The 12,587-nt window shown below is 38.5% G+C and overlaps 1 protein-coding gene across 1 annotated transcript in view; it reads left to right on the top strand.

Annotated features, from left to right (window-relative positions):
* Nucleotides 1-12,587, top strand: part of rbfox3a (RNA binding fox-1 homolog 3a) — a 1,142,209-nt gene that overhangs the window by 1,071,704 nt on the left and 57,918 nt on the right. Inside the window, exons 11-13 of the mRNA XM_061967072.1 lie at nt 6,198-6,330; nt 11,520-11,559; nt 11,713-11,777. Coding sequence (XP_061823056.1) covers nt 6,198-6,330; nt 11,520-11,559; nt 11,713-11,777 — 238 coding nt within the window. The remainder of the gene's footprint in view (nt 1-6,197; nt 6,331-11,519; nt 11,560-11,712; nt 11,778-12,587) is intronic.

Below are 12,587 nucleotides of genomic sequence, written 5' to 3' on the forward strand. Positions count from 1 at the left end.
GTATGGCGATGTCGCTCGTGGATGTTGTTCTCACTAATAAAATATATATAACTTTTCTCTAACAAGCAGCTGAACAACCGGTGACTTGTTTGACAGTCGCTGTTGCAACCTGCTGACGACACTCTGTGACACTCTAAGCTCAGTGGCCACTTGCCTCTGAGAACATTCTGTTTGAAGCCTTGCACTAGGAACTGCTGACCAATTGCTGGATGTCCTCTGTGTCTCGTGTTGTCAAAATGTGAGCAGCATGATGAAGAGGACTGATTAAATACCAGTTGAACCAGGACATGTACTGGTCGATTAACCACACACCTTTTTGGACTTTTGCCCTTTCTGCTCCTCGTTACAGAACAGTAGGTTGTTCAAAAAGTACTAAAATATTGAACAGTTACACGCGAGCATTCAAAAGTTTAGCGATGGATGGTTCGATTCAACTGTAAAGGTTAGAGTTCATTTTAGGTTTATCAATCATCAATTGCGCATGAATGCTTGAATATCCTTAACTTTTTGTGAGTACTTTATAGCAACATGCTCTATTTATTTTGTGTTTTATTGAAACTCAACTACTTTCACAACGGATTCAGACCACATATTTAAGGACACGATGGCTAGCTATTGATACATTTCAAAAAGTCCTATATTTTCTATAAACCCACAATTTCCATGACAAGATTCCCATTGAAAATGAATAGACAATTGTTTACAAGTTCCACGTTTATTGCATTACTCTACTGACATCCTTCCATCCATCCATCCATCCATCCATCCATCTTCTTCCGCTTATCCGAGGTCGGGCCGCGGGGGCAGCAGCCTAAGCAGGGAAGCCCAGACTTCCCTCTCCCCAGCCACTTCGTCCAGCTCTTCCTTTGGGACCCCGAGGCGTTCCCAGGCCAGCCGGGAGACATAGTCTACTCTACCGGCAGGAAAACATTAAACTAACCATTTACCACATTTTTAAAAATCCCTACTTTCCCCGAATTTCCACATTTTCCATAAAATAAATCCTGTTTTATATGTTTTCTTTTACTTCCACATTTGTCACCCAATTCAATCTATTCCAACTTTAAAATATTCAGGTTATTCATTTTCCACATTCCAATAAATCCACATAAATTGCCTTCTCTAGTTGATATGTCCATCCATTTTCTACCGTTTGACAGTACATATGTGGCTCTCAGCACACAAAAAATGTTGCCTGATCTTTGCTGGAGTTTGACTATAAAATTAACTTGTATAGCAGGGGTGTCAAAAGTCAATTTTTGGGTTCGCAGCTGGTTTTCACTGTTCCTCAGCATGTTGTAAAAACAAAATAAGAGTATGATTATTAAGATATATTTTTGGGATATTACACTAACATGTAGATGTTGTATTCAGAGATGTCCGATGATGGCTTTTTTGCCGATATCCGATATTCCGATATTGTCCAACTCTTAATAACCGATTCCGATATCAACCGATACCGATATCAACCAATACCGATATATACAGTCGTGGAATTAACACATTATTATGCCTAATTTTGTTGTGATGCCCCACTGGATGCATTAAACAATGTAACTTTACCATGAATTAATTAACGTGGACCCCGACTTAAACAAGTTGAAAAACTTATTCGAGTGTTACCATTTAGTGGTCAATTGTACGGAATATGTACTGTACTGTGCAATCTACTAATACAGTTATGGAAAAAAGGGCCAACATGGCACTGCCATATTTATTATTGAAGTCACAAAGTGCATTTTTTTTTTTAACATGCCTCAAAACAGCTTGGAATTTGGGACATGCTCTCCCTGAGATAATCCTGATACCCATTACAACTATGGGAAATACTATACTTTGACTTTCACAAAGTGCATTTTTTTTTTTTTTTTAAACATGCCTCAAAACAACAGCTACAAAAACAATGAAGGCACACAGCTTCAGTCCAGAGTATACTAGAGCGTACTTGCCAACCTTGAGACCTCCGAATTCGGGAGATGGGGAGAGGCCAGGGTTGAGGTGGAATGGGGGAGGGGGCTTTGTTTGGTGGTAGCGGTGGGTGTATATTGTAGCGTCCCGGAAGAGTTAGTGCTGCAAGGGGTTCTGGGTATTTGTTCTGTTGTGTTTATGTTGTGTTATGGTGCGGATGTTCTCCCGAAATGTGTTTGTCATTCTTGTTTGGTGTGGGTTCACAGTGTGGCGCATATTTGTAACAGTGTTAAAGTTGTTTATACGGCCATCTTCAGTGTGACCTGTATGGATGTTGATCAAGTATGCCTTGCATTTACTAATGTTTGTGTAATTGCCGCATATAATATGTAACTGGGCCGGCACGCTGTTTGTATGGAGGAAAAGTAGATGTGACGACAGGTTGTAGAGGACGCTAAAGGCAGTGCCTTTCAGGTACGCCCCCAATATTGTTGTCCGGGTGGAAATCGGGAGAAATTCGGGAGAATGGTTGCCCCGGGAGGGGCACTGAAATTCGGGAGTCTCCCGGGAAAATCGGAAGGGTTGGCAAGTATGCCCTACGTTCGTGTTTTACCGGATATGTACCCTCCGTACAGCTGCGTTATAAAAAGTCATTAATTTTACTTTTTGAAACCGATACCGATAATTTCCGATATTACATTTTAAAGCATTTATCGGCCGATAATATCGGCAGGCCGATATTATCAGACATCTCTACTCCTTATCATCAAGGGCCACTTGTAACAGTGGATAATATATACATATTAATAGATAAGGATTTGCTTCATGATATCGCATTATGATATGCATTGGATGATAAGACTTTTTTGTACAGACACTAAAAAAAACCCTGCAGATTATACAGTAAAAAAAAAATACCTGGCAGCTCAGTTGACAAAATTTTACCGTAAATATTACAGTGGGTTTTTGTTACAGCATATTACTGTAAATTAAAAATAATGGTACAACTGTTTATTATGGTAAAAAACTGGCATCCCAGTTGCCAGAATTTTACAGTAAAATATACAGTTGTTTTTACAGTGTATTGCTGTAAATGGAAAAACTGTACCACAATTTTGTTTTTATCTGATGACTAAGCTGCCAGTGTTGTACTGTAAAATATATGGTTGTCGATTTAATGGTGTTTTACTAAAAATTAGAGATGTCCGATAATATCGGACTGCCGATATTATCGGTCGATAAATGCTTTAAAAAAATGTAATATCGGAAATTATCGGTATCGGTTTCAAAATTATCAGTTTCAAAAAGTAAAATGTATGACTTTTTAAAACGCCGCTGTGTACACGGACGTAGAGAGAAGTACAGAGCGCCAATAAACCTTAAAGTCACTGCCTTTGCGTGCCGGCCCAGTCACATAATATCTACGGCTTTTCACACACGCAAGGCATACTTGGTCAACAGCCATACAGGTCACACTGAGGGTGGCCGTATAAACAACTTTAACACTGTTACAAATATGCCCCACACTGTGAACCCACACCAAACAAGAATGACAAACACATTTCAGGATAACATCCGCACCGTAACACAACATAAACACAACAGAACAAATACCCAGAACCCCTTGCAGCACTAACTCTTCCGGGACGCTACAAAATACACCCCCCGCTACCCCGCCTCAACCCCGCCCACCTCAACCTCCTCATGCTCTCTCAGGGAGAGCATGTCCCAAATTCCAAGCTGCTGTTTTGAGGCATGTTAAAAAAAATAATGCACTTTGTGAATTCAATAATAAATATGGCAGTGCCATGTTGGCATTTTTTCCATAACATGAGTTGATTTATTTTGGAAAACCTTGTTACATTGTTTAATGCATCCAGCGGGGCATCACAACAAAATTAGGCATAATAATGTGTTAATTCCACGACTGTATATATCGGTATCGGTTGATATCGGTATCGGTAATTCAGAGTTGGACAATATCGGAATACCGGATATCGGCAAAAAAGCCATTATCGGACATCTCTACTAAAAATGCAAAAACGGTACCACAGTTTTTTGGGGGGTTTTTAACATTGAAGTTCTGGCAACTGATCTGCCGGGTTTTTGCCGCAAAATCATTGTACAATTTGTTAAGCAGATATTTAAGTATTTTGTTTTTATTTTACCGAAAAAAAACATGTTTGGAATGTATTATAATATATTTTATTTCTCAATATGATATAATATCAAAGTTTAAAAGGTATGCAATTTCATGGAGTACATATATTTTATTCTGTCAAAATGGAAAGAACGAGTATATTTAGTAAGAAAAGAAAAATATATTTTTTGACGCAAATTATTCCAGGCGTTTACGGGCCATATAAAATGATAGGGCGAGCCAGATCTGGCCTCCGGTCTCGAGTTTGACACATGTGACTTATAGTGACCTGCATTGGGTTGGTTTAAGCATCTTTAATGCATAAAATCTGTCAAAGTGTGCCCTCCGCATCCTTCACTTTTTCTTTATGGTGACCCTGTGTGGAAAAAGTTTGAATACCTCAGTTCCCGAGGAAAACTGTGTGGTCCGTTGGGACGGCCCCTTTTAGGTAAGACGGTGATGTTCTCATGCTCCAGGGTTGTTTTGCTGCCGGTGGAAACAACTGCACGGCTCCTTGTGAACCGAAAGATGAAAAAAGACTACCTCTGAATTCTTCAGCATGACCTCCAGCAGTAGGTTGGACAGTTGTAACTGGACAGGTTGTTTGAAAAGCTTCCCTATAAGCCACAGGTGTCAAACTCTAAGCTTGGGTGCCAGATCTAGCAACCTCAGTTAGGGAGGGGGGGACTACAGGATTTTGACTGTTATTGCAGTACCATTTCTGGCCACATTGCTATATATAGCACCTGTAAGGCTTTTGCGGGCCACATGTCCTCCGCACCAAAGAGGAAAAAGAACCATCCGGACTGTTCTAGGCGCAAAGTTGAAAAGCCAGCATCTGTAATGGTATGGGGGTGTATTAGTGCCCAAGGCATGGCTAACTTACACATTTGTGAAGGCACCATTAATGCTGAAAGGTACATACAGGTTTTGGAGCAACATATGTTTCCATCCAAGGTATGTCTTTTTCATGGACGCCCCTGCTTATTTCAGCAAGACAATGCCAAGCCACGTGTTACAACAGCGTGGCTTCATAGTAAAAGAGTGCGGGTACTAGACTGGCCTGCCTGTAGTCCGGACCTGTCTCTCATTGAAAATGTGTGGCGCATCATAAAGCGTAAATTACGACAAAGGACTGTTGAACAACTTAAGATGTACATTAGGCAAGAATGGGAAATAATTCCACCTGAAAAGCTTCAAAAATTGGTCTCCTCAGTCCCAAACGTTTACTGAGTGTTGTTAAAAGGAAAGGCCATGTAACACAGTGGTAAACATGCCCCTGTGCCAACTTTTTTGTAATGTGTTCCATCCATCCATTCATTTTCTACCGCTTGTCCCTTTCGATGTTGCGGGGGATGCTGGAGCCTATCTCAGCTGCATTCGGGCGAAAAGCGGGGTACACCCTGGACAAGTCGCCATCTCATCGCAGGGCCAACACAGTATTGCTGCCATTAAATTCTAAGTTAATTATTATTTGCACGCACTTCACTATATATCGCGTCAGCCATTGAGGAGGCTCCTTTGTGGGCTCTGCTCACTCCTCCTTTCTCTAAATCCTGTGGTTGGATCTGTAGGGGCTGACCGCCAGGAAGACAAGTGATCTTGTCTTCCGGGGTTTTATTTAGAAAAATTATTACTGTTATAATATACTTTATGATGCTAATTATTATTTTTTGTTAAATAATTTAACTAAGGTACCACTGTAAAAAAAATGGTGGTCCTGTTTTTTCTATTTACAGGAATATGCTGAAAAAAACATGGTAAATTTTATGATAAAATTCTGGCAACTGAGCCTCCAGTTTTTATGACAGAATTTACCTTTTTTTCCACAGTAAACGTTTAAAAAAATGATTTACATGCATCATTAATCGTGTATCATATCATATTATATTTACAATATCATGAGGAAAATTCTTATATATTTATATTGATATATTACTAATTTTTCTAAATGGCCCTCTGGGGGCAGATGAAATTGCGATGTGGCCCTCGATGAAAACCAGTTTGACACCCCAAAGAGACATTCCCCAAATAATGGCTGTTCATTTTTTTTGACGCTACGTGACAATTTGTGACATTGTAGGTTTACAAGTATTTGTACAAAAAAAATTAACCAATGCGTTTTGTTTTTGTGTGATTTCTCTTTCAGTCACAGGGTTTCCATACCCCACCACAGGGGCAGCAGTGGCCTATAGAGGGGCCCATTTGAGAGGGAGGGGCCGGGCTGTCTTTAACACATTCCGTGCTGCACCACCTCCCCCTCCTATCCCTGCCTATGGCGCGTGAGTGACATGCATATGTTCACATATAACAACATCACCAGTCTCACACACACACATTTTAACCCACACACGTGCCATAATAGAAGAATGGTGAGTGGAAAACAAAAAGGGCATTTTCTAATAGAGCGGAAAATTGCTCTTTGATTCCAGAATGGCCCAATTTGTCTTTCTTTTTTTCTGTGTCGCTCTTTATTCTGCTGTGACTGAACTGCTATGACCTACCCTGCACACTCAAATAGGCCCCCCTCAGACAGAGCAAGATCGTGTTATCTGGGCAGTGTGTGTGCGTGTGTGTGTGTGTGTGTGTGTGTGTGTGTGTGTGTGTGTGTGTGTGTGTTCTTGTATTACTACCCTTCTTGAGACATCAACAAGGAAAATTACCTTCCATATGAGGACTGGTGAACAAGTTAGGACATAAATCATGGTCCCAATATGGAAAACCATTGCATCTAATAGAGAATGTCTCATTTGCATACCTAGTGGTGAAATCTGTCAAAATGAGGGTGGTCCCAAAAAGGACGGATTTTTCAAATTGACTGTGTGTCGGTTTTAAAAATGCTCCCTCTCTGGTCAACATATGAAATAACAAGTGTGTGTAAAAATTTGAAGTGCTCCCCTTCTGGTCAACATATGTAACAAATGTGTGTAAGAAATTGAAATGCGCTCCCTTTGGCCAAAATTAATAAAACAAATAAAATAAATATGTATATAGAGACATACTGTAATAATGAAGATTAATGAAGCAGTCTTTTTCTCAAAATGTGTCGACTTATTTCTTATAAAATCGGGAACCATTTCTCATATACTTTCTGTTTCTGTATATTGCAATATTTTTTCGTAAAATTATTTCCTTTTTTTATGTAAAATGATTACTTTTTAATGCAAAATGGTGACATTTGTCATAAAAATTCTCACTTGTATCACAATATTGCCAATTATTTTGTTAATATAATAATAATCTGAATTTTACTTGGCAAAATTATGATAAAAGTTTGCATTTTACTCAATATCAGTCGCAATTTTCAAAGAAAAAGCTTTACATTTTGGCAATTTTATGAAAAGAGTCGTGATTTTACTCGACAAAAGTCACAATTTTATAAGAAAACTTTAAAATGTTGGCAATATTATAATAATAATCTGAATTTTACTTGGCAAAATTACGACAAAAGTCATAATTTTACTCAAAAAATTATGACTTTTGTCGTAATTTTGCCAAGTAAAAAGTCATAATTTTACTCAAAAAATTATGACTTTTGTCGTAATTTTGCCAAGTAAAATTCAGATTATTATTATAATATTGCCAAAATTTTAAAGTTTTTTTTATAAAATTGTGACTTTTGTCGAGTAAAATCACGACTCTTTTCATAAAATTGCCAAAATGTAAAGCTTTTTCTTTGAAAATTGCGACTGATATTGAGTAAAATGCAAAGTTTTATCATAATATCGCACAAATGTTCAGTTTTTCTTGCAAAATTTTGACTTGCGTTGAGTAAAATGACGACGTTTATTATAATACTGCCAAAATTCTAAGTTTTTCTTGTGAAATTCCAACTCATTTTTCCCAACAAGCTTTTTTATATTTGCATAGTATGTATATAATATTAATGTTGTAAATACTAATCTTTATATATCTAGAAAGGGTGGTCCTAAAGAGGGAGGCATTTTTCGAAGGTCTCAAGAAGGTAACAAATACAAGAGTGTGTGTGAGTGGGGGGGGGTTGGATGTCTGAGAGTCTGTGTGATGCTGACACAAATAATAAAAGACCAAGAAATGCAGATGACAGGGAGAAGGCTGTGAAAAGATAGGAGATTAATAGTGTACATTTGGAGTAGATAAGACCGTGTGATACAAAGAGGCAGAATTGGCAAAATACAGACTTTAATGTAGTGTTCACGAATAGACCAACAGACAAAAATCAGGTATGGACTGGTGACATGGGAATAAAAAAAAACAAAAGAGCACCACGGAAAAGGAACAAACAAGCGAGCACAATAGGAAATGCGAGGCAAAAATGTGCAGCTGGAGTGGATCAATGTGCCTGGGAGGAAGACAAGGTAATGAGGCGGCAATAATGAAAAGACTGCAAAAGTAGAAACGGCAACAGCAGATCGTGGTTGAGAGTGTATGGCACTTCACGAAGAGGAACGGCCTTTCCGCCGCAGCCACTGTGCTTTTGGACACCACTTATTGGCGAATGATATGCCATGTGCAGGACGTCAAAGGTATCTGCAGAGGAAATGAAAAAAGTAACTAGTGTGGGAAACAATACAAAAAAAACATGATGAATGGTCCCGTTTTCAGGATGTTGATTTGCTCTTGTAATTAATTACAACAAATAATTACAATTATTTGAAATACTTCATAGCTTTATGTATTGTAGAAAATGTCTTGTCCTGTTTGGTGCTCATCAATTTAGAGCAGAGGTCTTCAACAGTTACAGGTACTGCTACACACATTTTTACTTGCAATTTTTCCACAAATGCAACAATTGTCTTTAACGAACATTAACATTGATCTAACAAATAAACGGAGGACCATTCTCAGCTAGCAGCTAGTTTATGTTTAAATGTTTGGATCGGAAAAATTTATAATTTCATATCACAACAAAAAAAAAACAAGCGTAAGAGAGTACACTAAGAAGGGGAATCATATTCGGACGGCTCCCTCTTTAATGAGTATTAAATAACGTCTTCAAACATATTTTTTCTCTTCGGCTTTCAAACCAGCATGAGAGTTGTGTCTATTTTATTTTTTCTGACATATTTATTCTTTTATAGTTAAATGTTTTATACAAACCCCGTTTCCATATGAGTTGGGAAATTGTCTTAGATGTAAATATAAACGGAATACAATGATTTGCAAATCATTTTCAACCCATATTCAGTTGAATATGCTACAAAGACAACATATTTGATGTTCAAACTGATAAACTTTTTTTTTTTGCAATTAATCATTAACTTTAGAATTTGATGCCAGCAACACGTGACAAAGAAGTTGGGAAAGGTGGCAATAAATACTGATAAAGTTGAGGAATGCTCATCAAACACTTATTTGGAACATCCCACAGGTGAACAGGCAAATTGGGAACAGGTGGGTGCCATGATTGGGTATAAAAGTAGATTCCATGAAATGCTCGGTCATTCACAAACAAGGATGGGGCGAGGGTCACCACTTAGTCAACAAATGCGTGAGCAAATTGTTGAACAGTTTAAGAAAAACCTTTCTCAACCAGCTATTGCAAGGAATTTAGGGATTTCACCATCTACGGTCCGTAATATCATCAGGGTTCAGAGAATCTGGAGAAATCACTGCACGTAAGCAGCTAAGCCCGTACCTTCGATCCCTCAGGCTGTACTGCATCAACAAGCGACATCAGTGTGTAAAGGGTATCACCACATGGGCTCAGGAACACTTCAGAAACCCACTGTCAGTAACTACAGTTGGTCGCTACATCTGTAAGTGCAAGTTAAAACTCTCCTATGCAAGGCGAAAACCGTTTATCAACAACACCCAGAAATGCCGTCGGCTTCGCTGGGCCTGAGCTCATCTAAGATGGACTGATATAAAGTGGAAAAAGTCTTCTGTGGTCTGACGAGTCCACATTTCAAAGTATTTTTGGAAACTGTGGACGTCGTGTCCTCCGGATCAAAGAGGAAAAGAACCATCCGGATTGTTATAGGCGCAAAGTTGAAAAGCCAGCATCTGTGATGGTATGGGGGTGTATTAGTGCCCAAGACATGGGTAACTTACAATCTGTGAAGGCGCCATTAATGCTGAAAGGTACATACAGGTTTTGGAGCAACATATGTTGCCATCCAAGCAACGTTACCATGGACGCCCCTGCTTATTTCAGCAAGACAATGCCAAGCCACGTGTTACATCAACGTGGCTTCATAGTAAAAGAGTGCGGGTACTCGACTGGTCTGCCTGTAGTCCAGACCTGTCTCCCATTGAAAATGTGTGGCGCATTATGAAGCCTAAAATACCACAACGGAGACCCCCGGATTGTTGAACAACTTAAGCTGTACATCAAGCAAGAATGGGAAAGAATTCCACCTGAGAAGCTTAAAAAATGTGTCTCCTCAGTTCCCAAACGTTTACTGAGTGTTGTTAAAAGGAAAGGCCATGTAACACAGTGGTGAACATGCCCTTTCCCAACTACTTTGGCACGTGTTGCAGTCATAAAATTCTAAGTTAATTATTATTTGCAAAAAAAAAAAAAAAAAAAAGTTTATGAGTTTGAACATCAAATATCTTGTCTTTGTAGTGCATTCAACTGAATATGGGTTAAAAAGGATTTGCAAATCATTGTATTCGGTTTATATTTACATCTAACACAATTTACCAACTCAAATGGAAACGGGGTTTGTATTACTGACTCTCCTAGTATGTACAGTATGTCTCAACTTCTGTGCAGCACTTTGTGAAACTTCTATTGTTTTCTGAAATGTGCTATATAAATCAAGTAGATTGGATATGGCCCCATTCGTCACGGTTTACCTGACACATGGAACGTGACGAATTGTGGGGGTGCACTATACACTTTAGCCGCCAGATGGCAGTAGAGTGTAGAATACAAATTTGTTTTGGGGCAATTCCAATTTTGACCACAACGTCGTGTAACACAAAAGCTGATTTGTAACTAACTTCTCAGCACGTTGGATTATGTTTCAGGAAATCAAAATGATCCTATCACCTCAAAACCCGTGTGTGTTGTCTTGTCATGAAAACACTTAACATGGTGAAGGAAAACGGAATGTTCATTTAATTTGTCATTCATTTATTCATTTATTTCAGGCAATGACATAAAAAAAAGTACAAGGTAGACAACACATAATAATATAAATGAATATAATGCAAAATGTTATTTAGACATTCATGAAGTGTCTTAAACTGCAAAATGGAACGTGACAAAATTCCACAGCCTCCCTTTAAGATGAGTAGCTGCTGCTATCATTGCCTTTCTTGGTATTTATTGTTGTAAAATCATTAGCGTTATGACTGAGGAGTTATTCAAGGTCAAGTGGAAGTTAATGCACAACTACTTTTTATTTTAGGAAAATAAAGACCTGGTAGGCACAACTGAAGATGTCTAACCTTTTTCAGCTCTCTCATATTTTGCATTGTCTCTTTATTTAAAAAGTATTTCATCTAAAACATGCATCATCTCTCTTATTTCTGTCAGCAGTGTGGTCTACCAGGATGGCTTTTATGGGGCAGAAATATATGTGAGTTCTCGTCTAAATGTATTTCTTCCACAGTTAATAGACTGCATCATCAGTTAAGTTAAATGTTTTATTTATGAGCATTTGATTAAATGTTGAAACTTTACTTATTTGTTTACAATTAGGGATGATTTAAATCCATTGTCTCTTTTGTAGGGCGGATATGCATCTTACAGATATGCCCAGCCAGCTGCTACTGCTGCAGCTGCGTACAGCGACAGGTATGATGGCTTCCATAGTCTTTAGAGTGCTCTGATTTGGCAGACAAATGTGACGAATGTGGAACTTGTCAAACCTGTCCATTCCCTTTCACTTACAATTTGTCGCGGAAAATGTGGGATTATGGAAAATGTGTGTGGTTTGGAACGTGTCAATATATGTTGTTGTTGGAATAGTTTGAATCTCTGAGAAATGTGGAATAGGAATGCTCTGTGGCATTCACACAATTACACCAAAATCACTAATTAACAAGCAGTATTACATTTTGGAAGGACGTGACCCAACACTGTTTATGTTGTTGATAAATACCGTATTTTTTAGACAATAGGTTATTAAGCGCATTAAAGGAGTCATATTATTATTATTTTTTTTCTATATTTAAAACACTTCCTTGTGGCCTACATAACATGTAATGGTGGTTCTTTGGTCAAAATGTTGCATATATTATGTTAAACGGACTGTCTTCAAGCCGCTTTCTGACGGTCCCTTGCCTTGTGGGTGGTCTTATTGACATGGCTCCACTTTGACAGCGTCTTCTCCCCGTCATCTTTGTTGTACTGGTAGCTTTTAGGGCTTCCATAGCGGGTCTACTGACAGATATAAGTTAGAACTGGAGATGTCCGATAATATCGGACTGCCAATATTATCGGCCGATAAATGCTTTAAAAAATGTAATATTGGAAATTATTGGTATTGGTTTCAAAAAGTAAAATGTTTGACCTTTTTAAAACGCCGCTGTACAGAGTGGTACACGGACGTAGGAAGAAGTATAGAGCGCCAATAAACCTTAAAGGCACTGCCTTTGCGTACCG

Source organism: Nerophis lumbriciformis, linkage group LG11 (assembly GCF_033978685.3).
Source record: "Nerophis lumbriciformis linkage group LG11, RoL_Nlum_v2.1, whole genome shotgun sequence".
Classification (NCBI taxonomy): Eukaryota; Metazoa; Chordata; class Actinopteri; order Syngnathiformes; family Syngnathidae; genus Nerophis; species Nerophis lumbriciformis.